The sequence below is a fragment of the Stenella coeruleoalba genome, assembly GCF_951394435.1.
Source record: "Stenella coeruleoalba genome assembly, chromosome: 1".
Taxonomy (NCBI): Eukaryota; Metazoa; Chordata; class Mammalia; order Artiodactyla; family Delphinidae; genus Stenella; species Stenella coeruleoalba.
In genome coordinates, this window is record NC_137169.1 from 166,171,418 (window position 1) to 166,193,410 (window position 21,993).

Consider the following 21,993-nt stretch of genomic DNA (forward strand, 5'->3'; position numbering starts at 1 on the left):
TGCTATGAACATTGGTATACAAATATCTGTTCTGTCCCTGCTTTCATTTCTTTTGAATATATACCTAGAAGTGGGTTGCTGCATTATATGATAATTCTATTTTTAATTTTTGAGAAACTGCCATACTGTTTTCCACAATGGCTACACCATTTTGCATTCTCACTAGCAATGCACAAGGACTCCATTTTTCCACATCCTCATCAACACTTAGTTTCTGTTTTTGATTATAGCCATTTTAGTAGGTGTAAAGGTGTGGTTCATGTGGCTCATTATGGTTTTGATTTGCATTTCCATAATGAATAGTGATATTGAACAATCTTTTCATGTGCTTATTGACCATTTGTATATCTTCTCTGGATAAATATCTGTTCAAGTCATTTGCCTATTTTTGAAGTGGGTTGTTTTTCTGTTGTCAGAATTCTTTATATATTCTGGATATTAATCCCTTATTGATATGAGATTCTAAATATTTTCTCTCATTCTTTGGGTTACCTTTTCACTTTGTTGATAGTGTCCTTTTTTTGTGTGTGGTACGCGGGCCTCTCACTGTTGTGGCCTCTCCCGTTGCGGAGCACAGGCTCTGGACGCGCAGGCTCAGCGGCCACGGCTCACGGGCCCAGCTGCTCCGCGGCACATGGGATCTTCCCGGACCGGGGCACGAGCCCGCGTCCCCTGCATCGGCAGGCGGACTCTCAACCACTGCACCACCAGGGAAGCCTGATAGTGTCCTTTGATGCATGGAAGTTTTTAATTTTGGTGAAGTGCAGTTTATCTATTTTTACTTTTGTTGCCTGTGCTTTTGGTGTCCTACCCAGGAAATCATTGATAAATCCAATATTATGAAATTTTTTTCCTATGTTTTCTTCTAAGAGTTTTATAGTTTCAATTCTGTTGTTTAGATTTTTTTTTTTTTTTGGCCGCACCACGCAGCATGTGGGATCTTAGTTTCCAGACCAGGGATTGAACCTGCGCCCCCTGCAGTTGAAGCGTGGCGTCTTAACCAGTGGACCGCCAGGGAAGTCCCTGATGTTTAGATTTTTGATTCATCAACTTAATTTTTGTATCTGGTATAAAGTGAGGGTTCAAATGCACTGCTTTGCATGTGGTTATCCTGTTTTCTTAGCACCATTTGTTGAAGAGTTTAACTACCCCAGCCTTCTTTGGTTTACATTTTCATGAAATATCTTTTTCCATCCCTTCACTGTGTGTGTCCTCAAAGCTAAAGTGAGTGTCTTGTAGGCATGATGTAGCTGGATCTTGTTTTTTAATCCATTTAGTCACTCTGTGCCTTTTGATTGGATAATTTAGTTCATTTACACTTAAAGTAATTATTGATAGATATGAACTTACTAGTGCCATTTTGTTAATTGTTTTCTGTTTGTTTTGTAATTCCTTTGTGTTTTGGTTCCTCTTTTGCTCTATTCCTTTGTGATATGATGATTTTCTGTAGTGGTATGCTTTGATTCCCTTATGTTTGTATATCTACTGTAGGTTTTTGCTTTGTGGTTGCCATTATGCTTTCATAAAACATCTTATACTTATAACAGTCTATTTTATGCTGATAACAAGTTAACTTCAAATGCATACAAAAGCTCTAGGTTTTTACACTTCCACTCCACACATTTTATGTTTTGGATGTCACAATTTACATTTTTTTACATTGTGTATTCATTAACAAATTATTGTACTTGTAGTTGTCTTTAAAACTTTTTGCTTTTAACCTTTATACTAGAGTTATAAGTGATCTACCCACCACAATTACAACATTAGAGTACTCTGAATTTAACTATGTGTTCACCATTAACATTAGGCTTTATACGTTCACATGTTTTCCTGTTACTAATTAGCATCCTTTTTTTTCAACTTGAAAAAAACCCCTTTAACATTTCTTGTAAGGCTGGTCTAGTGGTGATGAATTCCTTCAGCTTTTTTTTTTGTTTTTGTTCAGGAAAACTCTTTATCTCTCCTTCAATTCAGAAGGACAGCTTTGCCAGGTAGAATATTCTTGGTTGGCAGTGTTTTTCTTTCAGCAATCTGAATATATTATGCTGCTCCTTCTGGCCTACAAAATTTCTATTGAAAAATATGCTGGTAGTCTTATGGGAGTTCACTTGTATATAACAAGTTGCTTTCTCTTGCTGCTTTTAAGGTCCTCTCTGTCTTTAACTTTTCACAGTTTAATTATAATGTGTCTTTGTGTGGGTCTCTTTAGATTTATCTTATTTGGTACTGTTTGGGCTTCCTAGATATCGATGTTTGTTTACTTCCCCAGGTTAGGGAAGCTTTTAGCCATTATTTCTGTGAATAAGTGCTCTGCCCCTTTCTCTGTTTTCCTTCTGGGACCCCCATAATACATTGGTCTGCTTGATGGCATCTATAAGTCCCTTAAGCTATCTTCACTAATTTTCATTCTTTTGTTTTTTTTTTTTTTTTGGTTCCTCTGATTGGATGAAGTCCACTGCCCTGTCCTTGAGTTTGCTGATCTCTTCTTCTGCTTGATCTAGTTTGTTGTTGAACTGTTGAACCCTTCTATTGAATTTTTCAGTTCAGTTATTGTATTCTTCAGCTCTATGATTTCTGTTTGATACTTTCTTATATTTTATCGATTTATTCACAGGGAATTGCTCCATATATAGCTGTCCATTCAGTGCCTCCATGGGAGGAGTGGAGTTCAGGACCCCCTTATGTCACCATCTTGATCGACTCTCCTGTTCTTTTTCAAGATTGTTTTGACCATTCAGGGGTCCCTTGAGATTTCATGTTAACTTTAGTATGAATTTTTCTGTTTCAGCAAACAAAAATCTTTGGGATTTTGATAGGGATTTAATTGAAGCTAGAGACAGCTTTCGGTGGTAATGTCATCTTAACAATATTAAGTATTCCAGCCCATGAATATGGATGTCATACCTACAATGTTTTGTAGTTTTCAGTGTACAATATTTTGCCTCCTTTGTTAAGTGTATTCCTAAGTATTTTATTCTTTTTGATGCTATCGTCAATGGAATTATTAATTTCCTTTTCAGATTGTTCATTGTTAATGTATAGACATACAACTGATTTTTGCATGTTAATTTCATATACTGCAACCTTTGCTGAATTTGTTAGTTATAACTTTTTAAATAGAATCTTTAGTGCTTTCTACATATAAGATCATGTCATTTGTGAACAGAGGTAATTTTTCATCCTTTTCAATTTGGTTGCTAGGCCTATTAATTTCTATTCAGCAACTCTGTATTCTTTCTTACTTTTGGTCTGTTAGGTGTCATTTTCTAGGGAGATATACTGAACCTCCTTCTGTAATTGTGAATTCCAATTGCTTTTTAAAAGTCCAATGCCATTCTAAGCCATATTGTTCTTGAAAATATTGAGGTCCTGAAATTGACACTTGGTGGGTATCTATCAACCATTGCTAAAGGAACACATGCATGAAGTATCTGTGGAACAAACATTTCTTGAAAATCTACTTTGTATCTGGCACTGAAGAGATAAACTCCTTGAAGATTCCAGTCTAGAGGAGGGGATAATCACTGTTACACAGACGTGAAGTTGTATAATGTAGTGGGGGGTAGGAAGACATTGAATTAGAGAAACCTGTGTGAATCCTGCTCTGTACTTACCAGTGTATATAACCTGGGTCCAGTTACTTAATATCGGCTCCTCTAGTTCGTCCTTTGTAAAATGGGAATAATTTAACCTACTTTGCAGTATAGGTAAAGTTCTTCACATAGTGAATTTTTTTACATTAAAAATTGTAGCTCTCTAAGACCTATATAGATTGATGCTATCTATCCCATAGCTTATAGAAACAGAAAATAGGTGATCAACACTCCCAGGTTTAGGGTGGCCTACAGTTATCAAATACCAACTGTGAACTAGGTAGATGGGGATCCTGAGCTTGCTCTGGGCAGCACAGTTAAAAGGTGGAAAGCCAGAACCTGAACCCAATTTGGGCTGGTCCAAAGCCATTGCTCTCCTGAGCTGACATTGGGCTGGAGCTTGAAGAAGGAATAAGGAGGGCACATTCTAAGTAGAGAAAACAGCTTGGACAAAGGCACAGAGATGTAAAAGTGCATGTTATGTTTGGAGAGCAGTGAATAGAGCTATACCATTGAGAAAGAGTGGCAGGAGTTAAGGTTGGAAAGTGAAATGGGCTCTGATTGTAAAGTGCCTTCCCAGTTTGGATTTTAGTCTGTAAGCAACGAAAAACCACTAAAATACTTTGCATAATGGAGAGTCATAGTCAGTGTGCTTGATGAACTAGAGGAGTAAAGGCCAGAGTAGAGCATGCCAGTTAAGAAAGAGTCTTCTGCGAAATCCAGAGCAGAGACGTACAGACTGGAGGTGGGTCCATGGTAGTGGAAAAGTAAAAACACGGGGTGACACGGTTCTGTTGGCCATTCCAGAACTTTTAGCAAGACCCCAGGCACTTAATATATGGCTTAAGCTTTCTAAATGTAACAGGAGACAGCTGTTTCCTTAGTTATTTGAAAGTTCTCTGAAATCTTTTCATATGCTGCATGGATTTGGATCCTAAGTTATAGCCTCTGCTGTTTTTAACTGAACTGGACTTCTAAACTGTGGAGCAGGTAACTGTTCCGTTTAAGCAAAGCCGGCTTTGCTTTCATCACTGCAGGTATCTGACTCTCTCTTAGGAGCATGTATTGCTTAGATCACAGTAGCAAACAGAGATTGAAAATTTTAACTTCGTTGGCCAGAGATTTTTTGACACTCCATACGTGTACAAAGTGTTGCTTTCTGAGTGCCTTCATGTATTCATTTGGCTTGGATATAGCATGGGGATGGAATAGTAAGGAAGTCAGGAGATTCTGTAACTTACGTAGGGCAAAGAACAGGTGCCCTATTCTTTGGGAGGAAGGAACAGGTGTAAGATAATTACTGAGCGCACACAGAGTATGCGTGGGCCTTGGGTGTTACAGATTGAAGAATAGGCCACGCTGTCCTTCAGGAACTTACCATGCTGGTGGGAACATGAGAGAGATGGGTAACTGGTAAAACAGACTTCTAAGTGGAAATGACCCAAGTGCCTTGAGAATGGAAGCAAGGGGAGCAGTGTCCTGGCAGGTTGGTACAGAGATGGGACAGGGACACTGGAATGAGTTTGGGGTTTGGGTCCTCCTGACCCTGAGCGTTTCACTCTGACCACCCTTCTCTTTCACAAGAGCTATAATTGTTTCTTTTGTTGTCTTTGGTCTCATCTTTATGGCCTGTGGGGTGTCCACCCCTCGTTTGCTCTCCCTGGTCTGCACTAGTCTCTCCCGTTGCCATGTCCTTGTTTATCCTCTCTTTCCCTCTCGTTAGTGTTTTTATTAGAAAATGAAAAACTTCAGTGATTATATGGAAGAACTGTGTCCAGCTGCTCAAACCCACCCAGTTTCTTTTTTTAGCTTCTCCCCCACTTAAAAATAAAAAGCATCAGGTCCCACTTGCCAAGCCTTTGTCACTGTCTCCAGCAGCCGTTCCTCCGGCCCATATGCTCCCCCAGATGCTCAGCCCGTCCCCTCCTCCTGTCTCAGCCCCACGTGCGGGCCCTCCGTGGACAAGTGCGGGGCCTCCGGAGCACAGCCACCTGCAGCCCCACCACACCATCTGCTTCTCACCCCCACGGCCACTCTGAGCATCACTTCTGACCCAGATTCCGTGGACCGCACCCCCCACCCCAGGCCCTGGCTTGTTTGCCTGGCCAGTCCTGTGATTTCCAAGGACAGGATGTTGACTGGAAAAGATAGAGGAGTTGCCATGGAGATATGAATAAACACACTTGCAGACACCTCGCAGCAGGAACTGCAAACTCTTCTGACAGACGTTTAGTTCAGCCCCAGGTTTCCTTTGTTTGGGTTACATGCCTCACCTTTGGAGTTAGTGTCTTAGAGGGAAGTTTAGAGCCGTCGCTAAACTGTTAGTTATAGCATTTCCACACACCAGCCCTTGTTTCTTCTTTCAGAGACAGCGAGCTCACCCCGAGGAATTAGAGGGTACCTGCTCTTGGGCCTGAAGAGTGGGTTATATTGACACTAACATGGAGAGAAACTGCCCCAACCTGTCGCATGAGTTAAGAGTCAGTGCGAAAGCACTGGTCATCCCTGTAGGGGAACAAAGTGGTGCTTTCCAACGTGCTTGGCCTCCCATTCTTCCTTTCTCCTCCAGGTCTCAGGGCTGTGAGGGTGAGGAGGTTGCTACGTCTTGCCTGAACATAACTGGGGACACAAGAGGCTCCCCCTCTCTCAAATGTGATACCAGGTGGTAGTGGGTGGGGGGAGCGAGGGGGCCTAGCACTGGGACACTATAAAAGGACGCTTTCCCTGCCCTGGGGTGCATTTTTCTGGGCCCCAGGGGGAAACAGGCATGTTTTTGCCATTGCTCCTAGAGATGAGAGCGGAAGGGAGGTTCTGTGCCCCATGGGCCGAGAGAGAAGTTAGCTCTACAATGAAAGTAGAAGAAAACCTTTGACCCTTTCTCAAGAGGGCGCTGTTGACATTTTGGGCCAGGACGGTTCTATCCCACACATTGCAGTATGTTTATAATCCCTGGCCCATCAAATGCCACAGTTACCTCCTGCCAATTGTGTTGTCCTTGGGACAACCAAAAATGTCTAGCAAATTTCCAAACGTCCCCTGGGGTTTTTTTGCTGCCAGAATACTGGATGGCCACAGACTCATCTGTCCTCTGGGAAGAGACCATGACGAGACCAGGGCTCTTTTTTATCCTCATGTAGTCATGGTAATGAAAATGAAAATCTGTTTACTAATCAGTGCCTTATCTGATCAAGTCAGCAGTTCTTTTCATACCTGTTGGATCTTCATTGCACAGTGATTTTTTTTTTCCCTCCCTATTTGGTTTACAATTCCTCAACCTTTCAAGCACCTGAGCCGTGAGGATGGGTGACTAACATGTGAGGCTTGACCCTGCCCATGAACAACCTGCATCCTAGATGGGAAGGACCACAGGAGTGATGACAGTAATTGCAATAGGACTTCAGAAGAGACAGTGCAAAAGACAGGAAGTGTTTAAAGTGGGAATTTTGGCCCTGTGGCCCTAGGGGCCCAGAAAGTCATATTTATTGACGGAGCTGGCTGGGCCAAGGGAATATACTCTTCCAGCCTTGCCCAGATGGCATTTTTTTTTCCTCCGGGGAACCCTGAATGTGGTGCTTACCTCTAGAGTTCCTGTAAACCAATGACTAAGGCCAGATGGTTCCCGAGATAGAAAGAAATCCCTGATGTCAAATCTGTCACCTTCTACAATGAGATGAGGGAACCCAAAGAGGAAAGACGAGTTGCAGGCAAGGCTTCCGTCCCCTTTGCTATTAATTATTACCCTCCTGTGGATTATCCAGACAGGTCCTCTTTTTCCTTTCTTCTGGCTCATCATTCTGCCTTCCCACTGGTTCACAGTGAAGAGACACAGTGTTCTGTCAAGTTTGCTGCGTGTTGGCAAGGCTAATTTTGCCAGTTCAGAGGATGGGACTCTTAGTTAAAATTAGGTTTTGGGATTTTCTTTATCATCATCTATTTTGTCTTCCACCCACTCACCCCGGGGTGGGGGTCAGATAATCAAGAATTGCCCATGAGCATCGTGATTTCTCCTTAAGTCTTTGTAGCCTATTGATTCCAACAGCCTGTGCCTTTACCATTCCTGTTAATTTTTAAAAAATAAATTAACTATTTCTAAAGATTGACTTGTAGTCGGTCATTTCAAATCTTAGGTCTTCCCTCCTGTCTCTGAGATAAGAGGCTCCTTTGTATTTGCTCTTACTCTGACTTCCGTTTTTCCTGAGTAGAAATAGGAATTTATTGAATCGTGTAGCTGAGAGAGATACTGGGGTAATCAGAGAATCAAAGGAAGAGCAGTAGGAACCAGGGTCTCAGGTGCTGGAGAGAGGACCCCCATGCCTCCAGCCCTCACTCTCTGCTGCATCTCTTCCCTTGCTCTGCCTCTTGCCCCCCAGCTTCGCCTCCCCCTGTAGCCCGGCCCTCGCCCTGTACCAGGTAACCCGGCACCACAGCCCCGCTTAGCAACCTAATGCAAACAGTGTTTTCCTCTCTGGTTATCTCTGTGTTGATTATTTAATAATTGTAATCATTTCCCACAAAAGGAGAACCACTTTGAGCTTTAACCAAGCAATGTGCGCTCTCTGTAATCAACATTAAAAAGGGAAAGATCAGTGGGGTCTTTGAACTCCCCTAACAGGATATAAGGTTAGGGAAGACTGATAGCGTTTGAACAGAAGTTCCTCACGTTCCTTAGAAATCAAATGTGTTATCAGTGACCCCTGTACCTGGAGAGAATTATTTGGGCACATTTATGTCAATTACAACAGTTCATATTTTCTTGACTTATTATTGTGGATTTTTCCCCCATCTCCCTGCTTCCTCTCACCCCACCTCCTGAGTCACTGCTAATTGAGTCAGTAACACTCAGAAAGTATCTTCCTCTGCTCGAAAATGCAGAAACTGGCAGGTTAATGTCTCCTTATTCTCAGAGGTGAAGAGTGCTGAATTACAATTCTGCTTCATCCCTGTTTCTCTTTCATTACCAGTTTTTATGCTGTGTAGTTCTCTCTTCTCTGGTCTCGTTTGGCCGCATCCCCTGTGCATGCTTGTGGCCTCTCAGAGGAGGGGGAGAGACTAGAGGTCATCTTGTCTGGTGGCCTCTAACCAGGGGCGTGTCAGCATCACACGAGAGCTTTCCAGAACAACCATGTGCAGGCAGACAACTTAGTCACTGCCTGCTACACAGCTTATCCATGAGAAAGTCACACTCTCACAGATGGTGGCAGTAAAACCCATGCTCCAAAATGATGCTAGAGGAGAGAGCCATGGATGGGAAGCTATAGGGTAGCAGGTACATCTGAGCCTACAGACCAGACCTGGGACTGGCAGGGGAGAAACGGGGAGGGGATCAGGAATTCCTTTCTCTAGGCTTTCAGAGGACGCTACCAAGGCTTACAGAGTAGCCACAGATGATCCACTGTAGGGTCACCAGGAATAAGTAAATCTCCTATTTGAGACTCACCCTCTAGCTTAGTCCTTTTTGCTTGTTAATTCAGAATTCTGTTTGTAACAGGAGCACAGCTGAAATCAAGATGCAAGTGACCCCAGAGATGTGCAGGCTTTAGGAAGATATTCAGGAATGATCTCTAGAACCTCTGCTCTCTCTCTTTCCTATGTCTTTTTTGTTTTTTTAAAAAAAATCTTTAAAAATCTTTATTTATTTGGCTGCGTCGGGTCTTTTTGCGGCATGCGGGATCTTTTCGTTGCAGCCCGCGGGCTCTCTAGTTGCAGCGCACGGGCTTAGTTTCCCCGCAGCATGTGAGATCTTAGTTCCCCGACCAGGAATCGAACCCATGTCCTCTGCATTGGAAGGTGGATTCTTAACCACTGGACCACCAGGGAAATCCCTCTTTTCTGTGTCTTTGGATTAGGCTGAGGTATTTGTCGGAAACCTTGGGTTGAGCCGTACCTGGTTCTCATTCTGAATCTGCAGTCCCGAAGGACAATCCCGGTGCACGTACTGATGGGGCGCACATACTCCAGCCACAGCATTGTGATCTCACTCAGTAGGGCACCAGAATGATCAACGCTGAGAAGTAAACACTTTGTTTAAGTTATGAAATCCCTGAGAAAATATTAAAAGGGGAGGAAAAGTGCAGTGAAGACCTTGGACGGACGAGCAGAAATTTTTATCATCATTACTGGAAATCATCTCTCCAGTTCCTGCTTGTTTTAGGTGCTGTGATAAGCTGACATTCTCTGATGCTGCTACAAGTTCACTCTCGGTGGGGCATGTACCCTGAGCTCTGATTCCAGGAAGGGGGTTGGCTTGTACTGATTCTCCTGAACGCTTTTAATGGGATTCCCACTATTAGTGGGTCAGATTTATGGGGGTGCTTCCCTGAGTCAAGTTAACTGGCCCAGAAGATCGCCCTGAGCTTGACCTCATTACACAGAGTTGTGCTTGTCATCATGGAGAGGAGTCTAAACAGTTCTTGTACCTGTAGGTTTATGTGCAGAAAGCGTGTGGAGACATTTCAGCTAGATCCTCACTAGGTTGGGTGCTTGTGTTACACATGTCAGAGGGAAGCCCATTTTGGCAATAGGAAATAGCAACTTGGGAGTGTGTCACTTCATTCCTTACACCAGAACGCGCATCTTGCAGGAATAGAAGTTTTGAGAGCTGTTTAAATATCAACCTACCTCAGGCTCTGCAGGGAGGCATCCTGAGCTGGTAACAGAGAAAGGCTGTGTGATGTCTCAGCCCGATTTTTTCCACCCTTGTGTTGAGATGCCTTCTACCTTTTCCCCATAGGCCCAGTTCCTCTCCCCACAAGCTCGCCGTCGACTCCATGCTGCCCTGGCATCTTGTTCCACCTCCATGCTGATCCTGTCCAACCTGGTGTTTCTTGGGGGCAATCAAGTCGGGAAAATCTACTGGAATAGGATCTTCATACAAGGTAAGTTGCTGTTTTCGGACAATTTCTTGTTTTCCGCATTTGTGCCGCTGGTATCACGTATGTGACGGCAGGGAGGCATTCCTTGCTCTGTGCGTGGTGTGTGACCTATAAACATACCAGCCAGGAGCAAAGTCCTGTGTTTAGCTGTGGTTTTAACTGTTCCCTATTTTGATGTACATTTTGTCTGCCGTGTGTGATACTCATCATCAAAATGTACCATCCCACATCTCCCAAACTCTATCATTCCCTTCTACTAAACTACCTCTCCAATTACTGGATTTTTCCTAATCTTCCCTGCTATCTTTAGATCAGCCTTCACTACACTGTAGAGTCTTAACCTTGTTCCACTTAATACCCTGAACGTCCTACCAGGAGAATGTCCTAGAAGCCCCATTGTGCTGCTGCTGTGGGCACGGTGCCTGGTTTGCCACACCTCTTTGTTGTGGATTTTTTTTTCTGAACACGGGCTTGCCAGTATCAGCAACCAACCTGATGTTTAATGTACATGTGTTTAATGTCATGTATGTCTCCATGTCCACAGCAGAGTCACCCCTGCAGCGGGTAAAATTGCATTAGTAATTGCATTGCATTAATAATTGGTCATCATTTATTTATGGTCATCATTTCCTTTGGGCTAGAACTGAGAGTTACATCACGTCCTAAGCGTATTGGGAGAATGGGAACTACTCACAGAGCACATTATTCAGCCAGTTCACTGTGTGTTCAGAGCAAAGGTCCCCTGTTCCGTTTCCCTGACCAGTGACCTGGTTTTGTGTTTTTGGTTTCGGAAGTTTTGCCAAGTGGTAATGGTCATGGCTAGGCTGTTACCTCTACATCTGGGTCCCCGACAAGCCAGCGATGCTTTGGCTGCAGCTCTTTTCACAACAGAAATAACCCCAACACAGCTGCATGATCCCAGGGTGCCAGGTCATGAATCTAAACTGTGGCAGGCTTAGGTGAGCCAGGCTCAAAGGGACCGTGAGAGAGCCCTGTTCTGCTTTCATCTTGTCACTACAATACCCCTTTGATCTTGCTTTCTGAGAAATGTTTTAGCTGATAGTTCCTGAAAAGACCAGGTACTTTTTTAAGTGGAAGCTGCCCTTTAATAAAGATGGGAGGTGGACTGTCCTGGTGGCGCAGTGGTTAAGAATCTGCCTGCCAATGCAGGACACACGGGTTCGAGCCCTGGTCCAGGAAGGTCCCACATGCTGCGGAGCAACTAAGCCCAGGTGCCACAACTACTGAGCCTGTGCTCTAGGGCCTGCGAGCCACAGCTACTGAGCCCACGCACCACAACTACTGAAGCCTGTGCGCCTAGAGCCCATGCCTCACAACAAGAGAAGCCACTGTAATAAGAAGCACGCGCACCGCAACGAAGAGTAGCCCCCGTTCACCGCAACTAGAGAAAGCCCGCACACAGCAACAAAGACCCAACACAGCCCAAAAAAAAAAAAAAAAAAAAAGATGGGAGTTAATGGGGTGCAGAGGACCTAAAGATAAAAGAATCCTCCTTGAAGTGGGCAACACAATGTCGACCTTTCTTGCCTCCTCCCACCATGCCTAGCACAGTGCAAAGAACACGATGACTCTGGAAAATGCTGACTTGGGCTTTGCTGGTCACATGAACAAGAAGACTCTAATCTTTGCTTCAGTAAATAAACGCAGCGGGTTTTTGCTACTTGTGAGGCACTGAGAAGACAAGGGTGGAGAAGGAAGCACAAATGTGGGAGCCAGACATGCAGACGTGTCAACAGAGTCAGGTAATTGCTGTGCCAAAGGCATAGGGGATTGCTGGACGTCACAGCACGGAGGGCTGGCCTTCCTGTGGAAGTTGAACTTCACAGAGAGTATGGAACACTAGCGGCTACGTCAGACCATCCCAAACTCTCAGCAATTTTTCCCCATAGAAGTGTATTCCTCTCACAGTTCAGTGAAGGTCCAGTGGTTTTTTCTAAGCGGTGACTCCAGGAGCTAGATAGTTTCTGTTTTGATTCTTCACCTTGTTGTCCCGGCATTATGGAGGAGAAGAGAACACGGGGACAGTGTCACCAGGTACTAAACACCCCCGCCAGAAGCAACACTCGGCGTTTCTGCCCACATTCCGTTGGCCAGCACCAGTCATGTGACCACCCTAAATGCAGTTCAGGGAGATGTGGGGAAGCACACAGGTACCGTAGGCTGTGGCACGGCAGGACAGGGCACATGAGGCAACTGGCTGGAGGCGCCCAGGAGGCAGTTAAAAATGTGACCTGGCATTGGGGAGGAGGATGGACGGAATGACTGTGAGACAGGGCATGGAGGCGGTGGGTGAGGCCGTGGGAGTGGATACAGTTCGCCAAGCAGCACACACACAGTGAGAAGAGACAGCTGGGAGGTAAAACCTGGCGATGCTGGCATTTAAAGGGGCAGAGGAAAGATAGCAGCTATAAGGTGTTCTTTCTGCTTCTCAAAGACATGAAGATCAAAGCGTGATTTGCCCTGCACCCGGTGGAGCTAACATCAGGCACACGGGGGAGCGGGGAGCAGGGCTCTGAAATATCTGGTCTGCTTCTGCTGTGTGGGTCCTATTATGATCTACGACTGGATATACCTGTGTCCTCCTTGGAGCTAGGTGCTGGAGTCCCAAGCGAATGATTCTCTGAATATGGAGGGTCCTGGAATCGTTTCTCTCTGGGTTCTGAGGCCAGGGAAGCTCAGCTTAGAAGGCATTTTCTGTGTCAGAGATTCTTCACATCAGCCTGGTCCCATCTCAGCTGGTCTGTCCCATGGGTGCCCTCAGTCTGGGAAGGTTTCCTGGGGGTTTGGTGGTTACCTCGTTTGTTCCCCGCTGCGGGTCTTTTATCCCTGAGTGATTGAATTTAGATATCTCTTGGAGGAAAGTGAACCAGATGGTGCCAAATCTACCGTCCTTGAGAACTCTGGATTTCTTTTCATAACTAATTTGGTTGACCTGATAGAAGATTAGTATGAATATTCATGTTTTGGTACAAAAAAGTACTAATGAGTTTATAGGCTGCTTCCTCAGCCGCTGCTGGGGGTGTCATATTAGCTTTCTAAAATAAAAAGAATCTGAATTCTGAAAATCGTCTGGCTCCAAAGGTTTCAGATAAGGGATTGTTGTGCTGTACCTATAGCTGCTGATGGATGAGCCAGGACTTAGACATCCTGCTTGTCTCTGGCCTCTTCCTTTGGCCACGTGATCAGGAGCTGTTTTTCCAAGACCCATCTGTACACACGGAGGAAAACATGAAGGAGTGAGCCAGGAGGTCTGACTGTGGGGAACGGAGAGCGGTTAAGCTCAGTCTCTAGATTTCCAGCTTTCATGGGAAGGTAAATCTTCCCCCAAGGGTAACCACCCTTGTCCCTTTGTGCCTTGATGGGCTGGGACTTGCAGTGACAGAGAGGAGCTGGTAGCACCACAGACTTCCAAGGTGTCCAAGGAGGACAGGGATTATGGAGGAGATTACCAGTGCCCCACAGTGAATGGGATGTGGATACACACACGCCCTAAAGGACAGCCTCATTAATCCTTAGGGAGCCTTTTCCCGGTATCACTCGTGTCTCTAGAAGTATCTCACGATTAGCCTGGAGGAGTTGCCTTGTCTCCCTGACTCCAGTTCACTGCTTTAGACATGGATTTGTTTGCTTTAAGCTACAAAGCTTGTTTTAGTAAATATCTAAATATTTACCTTATGTAAATATCTCTATCCTGGTCTCAACGGGGTTGGTGATGTGAGGCTGTAAACCCAGATCCTTCCCTTTCTGCTGTGCACTCTGCCCAGCTGTCCAGAAAAGTGGACAGTGCCAGCCACAGGATGGAAATGCTGAGTGGCTTTCTGGGGGTCTGGTACATGTCACACAGTGTTATCTCTGCTGCAGAGATTGGAAAAGTAATGTTCAGTTAATTCAGTGGAGAATAAAGAATCTAGATCTTTGCCTTTTAAAAAAATCCCCCAACTTTTACTATTGAAATTTACGTCAAGCAGCTTGAGGAGTGTGACTGTTTAAGCCTATTATATATGTATTTAAAGGAACTTCGCTGGGTCTAGGGATCTGAGAAGGCTGTGGCTGGGGATTTGGTCCCTAAGCCTGCTCTAAGAGGGACCCTGCTGTGTCATGCTTTGCAGAGGCAAACACAGGTTGCTTCTTACATAACTCTGTGGCTCTGAAAAGGATTTGTTGTTGGAAGGAGCTTTCTCATGTCTGCCTTAAAATCTCGACATTGAAGTGTAAGTTAATTTCTTGAACAAGCAGTTGATGACTGCTCTGTAACTCAAAAGTATCAATGCATTATAACTCCAAATCTCCAAATCTGTGTCTTAAGCATCCTTGCAGTGCTCTGTCGTCCTGGGACAGTGGGGAGAAAAGGCAGTCAGTGGGGATGGGTATGCACTGGGAATATATCTGGCCTTGAGGGGGCTGAGAGGTTTACAGTGTTGTTTGGGTGCAGGGTCGTGTTCCTTCTGAAAAGTCCATCTAGTCAACAGAAGGCATGGAACCTAATCATTTCCTAAGTGGTAGAGCCCCAGATCCTGCATCTGTTGGAGGTGGTAGAGACATGGTATCCATCAACCTTTCTCCTGCCTGACTCCTCTTCTCTTTTACACACACACACACACACACACACACACACACACACACACACACACACACGTGTTTGTTTTCCCTTCTTCTTGTTGCCTGATCTAGGTTGGCAAACTCCATCTCAACACTTAACTCCTGACCCTGTGTCAAGGCGAGGAGAATTGGGTTGTTTTCCCACCAGATTGCAATGAGAGAGGAGCTAGCAATTTTCTTATGTAGGTCAGAACCTTTACACTCCCCATATTTGCTTGCTATCTCTAGCTGAGAAAGGAAACAGTATATTTCCTCTCTGATTACTAGCTTGTCCAGGCAGTTCAGTCATCTCCTGACTCAGATGGCTCTGGACAGGCATTTTATTTAAAGCCGAATTGGGGTGTTGCACTGGAAATTCCTAAAGGCTGTGGTTAAATAGAAACTCATTCCCCTCACATCTCGTTACATTCTTGGGACTAAAATTTCATCTTTGATGAGGGGAGACAGAAGGCAGATGTCAGTGTCTCAGGCACCTTCTTTGTGATTCCTTATTTCACCCTCTTCACTAGCCCTTACCTTGCAATGGAGTTTTCATTGCTCTGATTGATTCTGCTTCTGCCCCACTGGATCCTCTGCAAGTTCTAGAAGCATTTGAGGAGCAGGTGCTTCCCACCCATCATATCGGCAGTGAAGTTGATACGTAGATATAGGTGAAGCGAGTTATCCATGGTTGCACATTGGTCCATTACAGACCATTCTTGGAATCTGAATTTCAAGACTTTCAGATGCCTTGGTTTCTTCTTCAGTCTGCGCCACGTGGTCACCCAGATGTCGTGGGCATCAGTTCTCCTAAAAGTATTTCAGCACAAGTCACTAGGCATAGGACGTGAGAAATAGAGAGTGGGAGTTCTTCTCCAGAAGTGTGCCTGGGGTTATGTTAAAGCTGAGAGAATTTCTAAAATATCTAGAAAGGAGTTTGAATCATCATACATTTAAGTCCTGCTTTCTGTGAGGTTGTGTGAAACTTTTTGCTGTTAACCAGGAGTTTTTGCGAATTCATTTGAAAAGAGTTTTATGGAACTTGGGAACATTTTAAAGTGTCTTTAAATAGAATATCAAGTAAAGGATAGTATGGTTAGACACAGTTCATCGAATAAAAAGAAAGCAATTTTGATTTTTACTGATTCGAAGTCTCTACCTCTCATTGGCCCTCAATCATGTATATGCAGTGTGACATTCAAAAGCATATTACAATCAAATCATTATATTGTACACCTTAAACGAATACAATATTACATGTCAATTATAGCTCCATAATTATATGTCAGTTATTTCTCAATAGGAAAAAAAAGCATGTTACAAATTAAAATCAAACCAAAATAATTTTAAAAATTTAAATAAGTTCCCTTTATCCTCTAATTAAACCTGATATGTGTTCAATATATAACAGGCTATCTGTAGCCGCACTCCCAAGTCTGTACTCTAAGGCTCAAACCAAGAAGTCACGTGGGATTTCTGAAATGAACACACATCCTGGAATTTATATTATTAATTTATTTGACTGTTTATCACTGTTGTTATTATATTACCAGTGGGTGCAGAAGTAGCTCAGCACGAGCCATGCCAGTGAATGCCAGCTGACAGTGAAAGGGAAGTGCCCTGGCAGTCTGAAATGGTTATCACACACGCTGGAGGCCCCTTTCACCAAACCTTCTCCTCAGGTCATTACTGAACATTTTATTTAAGTGTTAAAAGTTAAGAATATTTAATTTGGAATTCAGTAACATTTTTGTAACAGAAGGGCAAATCTAGCAAGAGTCATCATTCTCAGGTGTCTCAGCTCTGGGAGCAGATTCTTCTGTGCAGTAGACCCCATCCTTGAGTTTGTTTCTGTTTACCAGCGCACCGGACAGTGACCACTTGCTGTATGCTGCCACTCGCATTAGTTTCCTGTGGCCACTGTAACAAATTAGTATGAACTTAATGACTTCAAAGAGCACAGTTTTATCTCTTACTGTTCTGGAGGCCAGAAGTCTGAAATCAGTCTCGCTGGGCTAAACCCAAGATGTTGGCAAGACTGGTTCCTTCTGGAAACTCGCGGGGAGAATTTGATTCTTTGCCTTTACCAGCTTCTGGAGGCCGGCTATATCCCTTGGCTCATGGCTTACCTTCTTCCTCTTCAAAGCCAGCAGTGTAGCATCTTTCTTTTTTTTTTTTTAACATCTTTATTGGGGTATAATTGCTTTACAATGGTGTGTAAGTTTCTGCTTTATAACAAAGTGAATCAGTTATACATATACATATGTTCCCATATCTCTGCCCTCTTGCGTCTCCCTCCCTCCCACCCTCCCTATCCCACCCCTCCGGGCTGTCACAAAGTACCAAACCAATATCCCTGTGCCATGCGGCTGCTTCCCACTAGCTATCTACCTTACTACGTTTGTTAGTGTGTATATGTCCATGACTCTCTCTCGCCCCGTCACAGCTCACCCTTCCCCCTCCCCATAACCTCAAGTCCGTTCTCTAGGAGGTCTGCGTCTTTATTCCTGTCTTACCCCTAGGTTCTTCATGACATTTTTTTTTCTTAAATTCCATATATATGTGTTAGCATACGGTATTTGTCTTTTTCTTTCTGACTTACTTCACTCTCTATGACAGACTCTAGGTCTATCCACCTCATTACAAATAGCTCAATTTCGTTTCTTTTTATGGCTGAGTAATATTCCATTGTATATATGTGCCACATCTTCTTTATCCATTCATCCGATGACGGGCACTTAGGTTGTTTCCATCTCCGGGCTATTGTAAATAGAGCTGCAATGAACATTTTGGTACATGACTCTTTTTGAATTTTGGTTTTCTAAGGGTATATGCCCAGTAGTGGGATTGCTGGGTCATATGGTAGTTCTATTTGTAGTTTTTTAAGGAACCTCCATACTGTTCTCCATAGTGGCTGAACCAATTCACATTCCCACCAGCAGTGCAAGAGTGTTCCCTTTTCTCCACACCCTCTCCAGCATTTATTGTTTCTAGATTTTTTGATGATGGCCATTCTGACTGGTGTGAGATGATATCTCATTGTAGTTTTGATTTGCATTTCTCTAATGATTAATGATGTTGAGCATTCTTTCATGTGTTTGTTGGCAATCTGTATATCTTCTTTGGAGAAATGTCTATTTAGGTCTTCTGCCCATTTTTGGATTGCGTTGTTTGTTTTTTTGTTATTGAGCTGAGTGAGCTGCTTGTAAGTTTTGGAGATTAATCCTTTGTCAGTTGCTTCATTTGCAAATATTTTCTCCTATTCTGAGGGTTGTCTTTTCATCTTGTTTATGGTTTCCTTTGCTGTGCAAAAGCTTTTAAGTTTCATTAGGTCCCATTTATTTATTTTTGTTTTTATTTCCATTACTCTAGGAGGTGGGTCAGAAAAGATCTTGCTGTGATTTTTGTCATAGAGTGTTCTGCCTATGTTTTCCTCTAAGAGTTTGATAGTTTCTGGCCTTACATTTAGGTCTTTAATCCATTTTGAGCTTATTTTTGTGTATGGTGTTAGGGAGTGATCTAATTTCATTCTTTTACATGTAGCTGTCCAGTTTTCCCAGCACCACTTATTGAAGAGGCTGTCCTTTCTCCACTGTACATTCCTGCCTCCTTTATCACAGATAAGGTGTCCATATGTGCGTGGGTTTATCTCTGGGCTTTCTATCCTGTTCCATTGATCTGTATTTCTGTTTTTGTGCCAGTACCATTACTGTCTTGATTACTGTAGCTTTGTAGTATAGTCTGAAGTCAGGGAGCCTGATTCCTCCAGCTCCATTTTTCCGTTCTCAAGATTGCTTTGGCTATTCGGGGTCTTTTGTGTTTCCATACTAATTGCTAAATTTTTTTTTCTAGTTCTGTGAAAAATGCCAGTGGTAGTTTGATAGGGATTGCATTGAATCTACAGATTGCTTTGGGTAGTAGAGTCATTTTCACAATGTTGATTCTTCCAATCCAACAACATGGTATATCTCTCCATCTATTTGTATCATCTTTAATTTCTTTCATCAGTGTCTCATAATTTTCTGCATACAGGTCTTTTGTCTCCTTAGGTAGGTTTATTCCTAGATATTTTATTCTTTTTGTTGCAATGGTAAATGGGAGTGTTTTCTTGATTTCACTTTCAGATTTTTCATCATTAGTATATAGGAATGCCAGAGATTTCTGTGCATTAATTTTGTATCCTGCTACTTGACGAAATTCATTGATTAGCTCTAGTAGTTTTCTGGTAGCATCTTTAGGATTCTCTATGTATAGTATCATGTCATCTGCAGACAGTGACAGCTTTACTTCTTCTTTTCTGATTTGGATTCCTTTCATTTCCTTTTCTTCTCTGATTGCTGTGGCTAAAACTTCCAAAACTATGTTGAATAATAGTGGTGAGAGTGGGCAACCTTGTCTTGTTCCTGATCTTAGTGGAAATGCTTTCAGTTTTTCACCATTGAGGATGATGTTTGCTGTGGACTTTTCATATATGGCCTTTATTATGTTGAGGAAAGTTCCCTCTAGGCCAACATTCTGCAGGGTTTTTATCATAAATGGGTGTTGAATTTTGTCAAAAGCTTTCTCTGCATCTGTTGAGATGATCGTATGGTTTTTCTCCTTCAATTTGTTAATATGGTGTATCACGTTGATAGATTTGCGTATATTGAAGAATCCTTGCATTCCTGGAATAAGCCCCACTTGATCATGGTGTGTGATCCTTTTAGTGTGCTGTTGGATTCTGTTTGCTAGTATTTTGTTGAGGGTTTTTGCATCTGTGTTCATCAGTGATATTGGCCTGTAGTTTCTTTCTTTGTGACATCCTTGTCTGGGTTGGTATCAAGGTGATGGTGGCCTTGTAGAAGGAATTTGGGAGTGTTCCTCCCTCTGCTATATTTTGGAAGAGTTTGAGAAGGATAGGTGTTAGCTCTTCTCTAAATGTTTGATAGAATTTGCCTGTGAAGCCATCTGGTCCTGGGCTTTTGTTTGTTGGAAGATTTTTAATCACAGTTTCAATTTCAGTGCTTGTGATTGGTCTGTTCATATTTTCTATTTCTTCCTGATTCAGTCTTGGCAGGTTGTGCATTTCTAAGAATTTGTCCATTTCTTCCAGGTTGTCCATTTTATTGGCATAGAGTTGCTTGTAGTAATCTCTCATGATCTTTTGTATTTCTGCAGCGTCAGTTGTTACTTCTTCTTTTTCATTTCTAATTCTATTGATTTGAGTCTTCTCCCTTTTTTTCTTGATGAGTCTGGCTAATGGTTTATCAATTTTGTTTATCTTCTCAAAGAACCACCTTTTAGTTTTATTGATCTTTGCTATTGTTTCCTTCATTTCTTTTTCATCTATTTCTGATCTGATTTTTATGATTTCTTTCCTTCTGCTAGCTTTGGGGTTTTTTTGTTCTTCTTTCTCTAATTGCTTGAGGTGCAAGGTTAGGTTGTTTATTCGAGATGTTTCCTGCTTCTTAAGGTGGGCCTGTATTGCTGTAAACTTCCCCCTTAGAACTGCTTTTGCTGCATCCCATAGGTTTTGGGTCATTGTGTCTCCATTGTCATTTGTTTCTAGGTATTTTTTTTATTTCCTCTTTGATTTCTTCAGTGATCATTTCATTATTAAGTAATGTATTGTTTAGCCTCCATGTGTTTGTATTTTTTACAGATCTTTTCCTGTAATTGATATCTAGTCTCATGGCGTTGTGGTCAGAAAAGATACTTGATACAATTTCAATTTTCTTAAATTTACCAAGGCTTGATTTGTGACCCAAGATATGATCTATCCTGGAGAATGTTCCATGAGCACTTGAGAAAAATGTGTATTCTGTTGTTTTTGGATGGAGTGTCCTATAAATATCAATTAAGTCCCTATTGTTTAATGTATCATTTAAAGCTTATGTTTCCTTATTTATTTTCATTTTGGATGATCTGTCCATGGGTGAAAGTGGGGTGTTAAAGTCCCCTGCTATGAATGTGTTACTGTCGATTTCCCCTTTTATGGCTGTTAGTATTTGCCTTATATATTGAGGTGCTCCTATGTTGGGTGCATAAATATTTACAATTGTTATATCTTTTTCTTGGATCGATCCCTTGATCATTATGTAGTGTCCTTCTTTGTCTCTTTTAATGGTCCTTATTTTAAAGTCTATTTTGTCTGATATGAGAATTGCTACTCCAGGTTTCTTTTGGTTTCCATTTGCATGGAATATCTTTTTCCATCCCCTCACTTTCAGTCTGTATGTGTCTCTAGGTCTGAAGTGGGTCTCTTGTGGGTCTTGTTTTTGTATCCATTCAGCCAATCTGTGTCTTTTGGTGGGAGCATTTAGTTCATTTACATTTAAGGTAATTATCGATATGTATGTTCCTATTCCCATTTTCTAAATTGTTTTGGGTTCGTTATTATAGGTCTTTTCCTTCTCTTGTGTTTCTTGTCTAGAGAAGTTCCTTTAGCATTTGTTGTAAAGCTGGTTTGGTGGTGCTGAACTCTCTCAGCTTTTGCTTGTCTGTAAAGGTTTTAATTTCTCCATCAAATCTGAATGAGATCCTTGCTGGGTAGAGTAGTCTTGGTTGCAGGTTTTTCTCCTTCATCACTTTCCGTATGTCCTGCCACTCCCTTCTGGCTTGTAGGGTTTCTGCTGAGAGATCAGCTGTTAACCTTATGGGGATTCCCTTGTGTGTTATTTGTTGTTTTTCCCTTGCTGCTTTTAATATGCTTTCTTTGTATTTAATTTTTGACAGTTTGATTAATATGTGTCTTGGCGTATTTCTCCTTGGCTTTATCCTGTTTGGGACTCTCTGTGCTTCCTGGACTTGATTAACTATTTCCTTTCCCATATTAGGGAAGTTTTCAACTGTAATCTCTTCAAATATTTTCTCAGTCCCTTTCTTTTTCTCTTCTTCTTCTGGAACCCCTATAATTCAAATGTTGGTGAGTTTAATGTTGTACCAGA

General features: G+C 42.7%; 1 protein-coding gene across 8 annotated transcripts in view; it reads left to right on the forward strand.

Moving 5' to 3' along the window:
* Window positions 1–21,993, forward strand: part of HHAT (hedgehog acyltransferase) — a 365,509-nt gene that overhangs the window by 292,540 nt on the left and 50,976 nt on the right. For all 8 annotated transcript variants that reach the window (XM_079945495.1, XM_079945499.1, XM_079945494.1 and 5 more), the window contains one exon: window positions 10,327–10,471. In XM_079945495.1, the coding sequence (XP_079801621.1) occupies window positions 10,327–10,471 (145 nt within the window). The remainder of the gene's footprint in view (window positions 1–10,326; window positions 10,472–21,993) is intronic.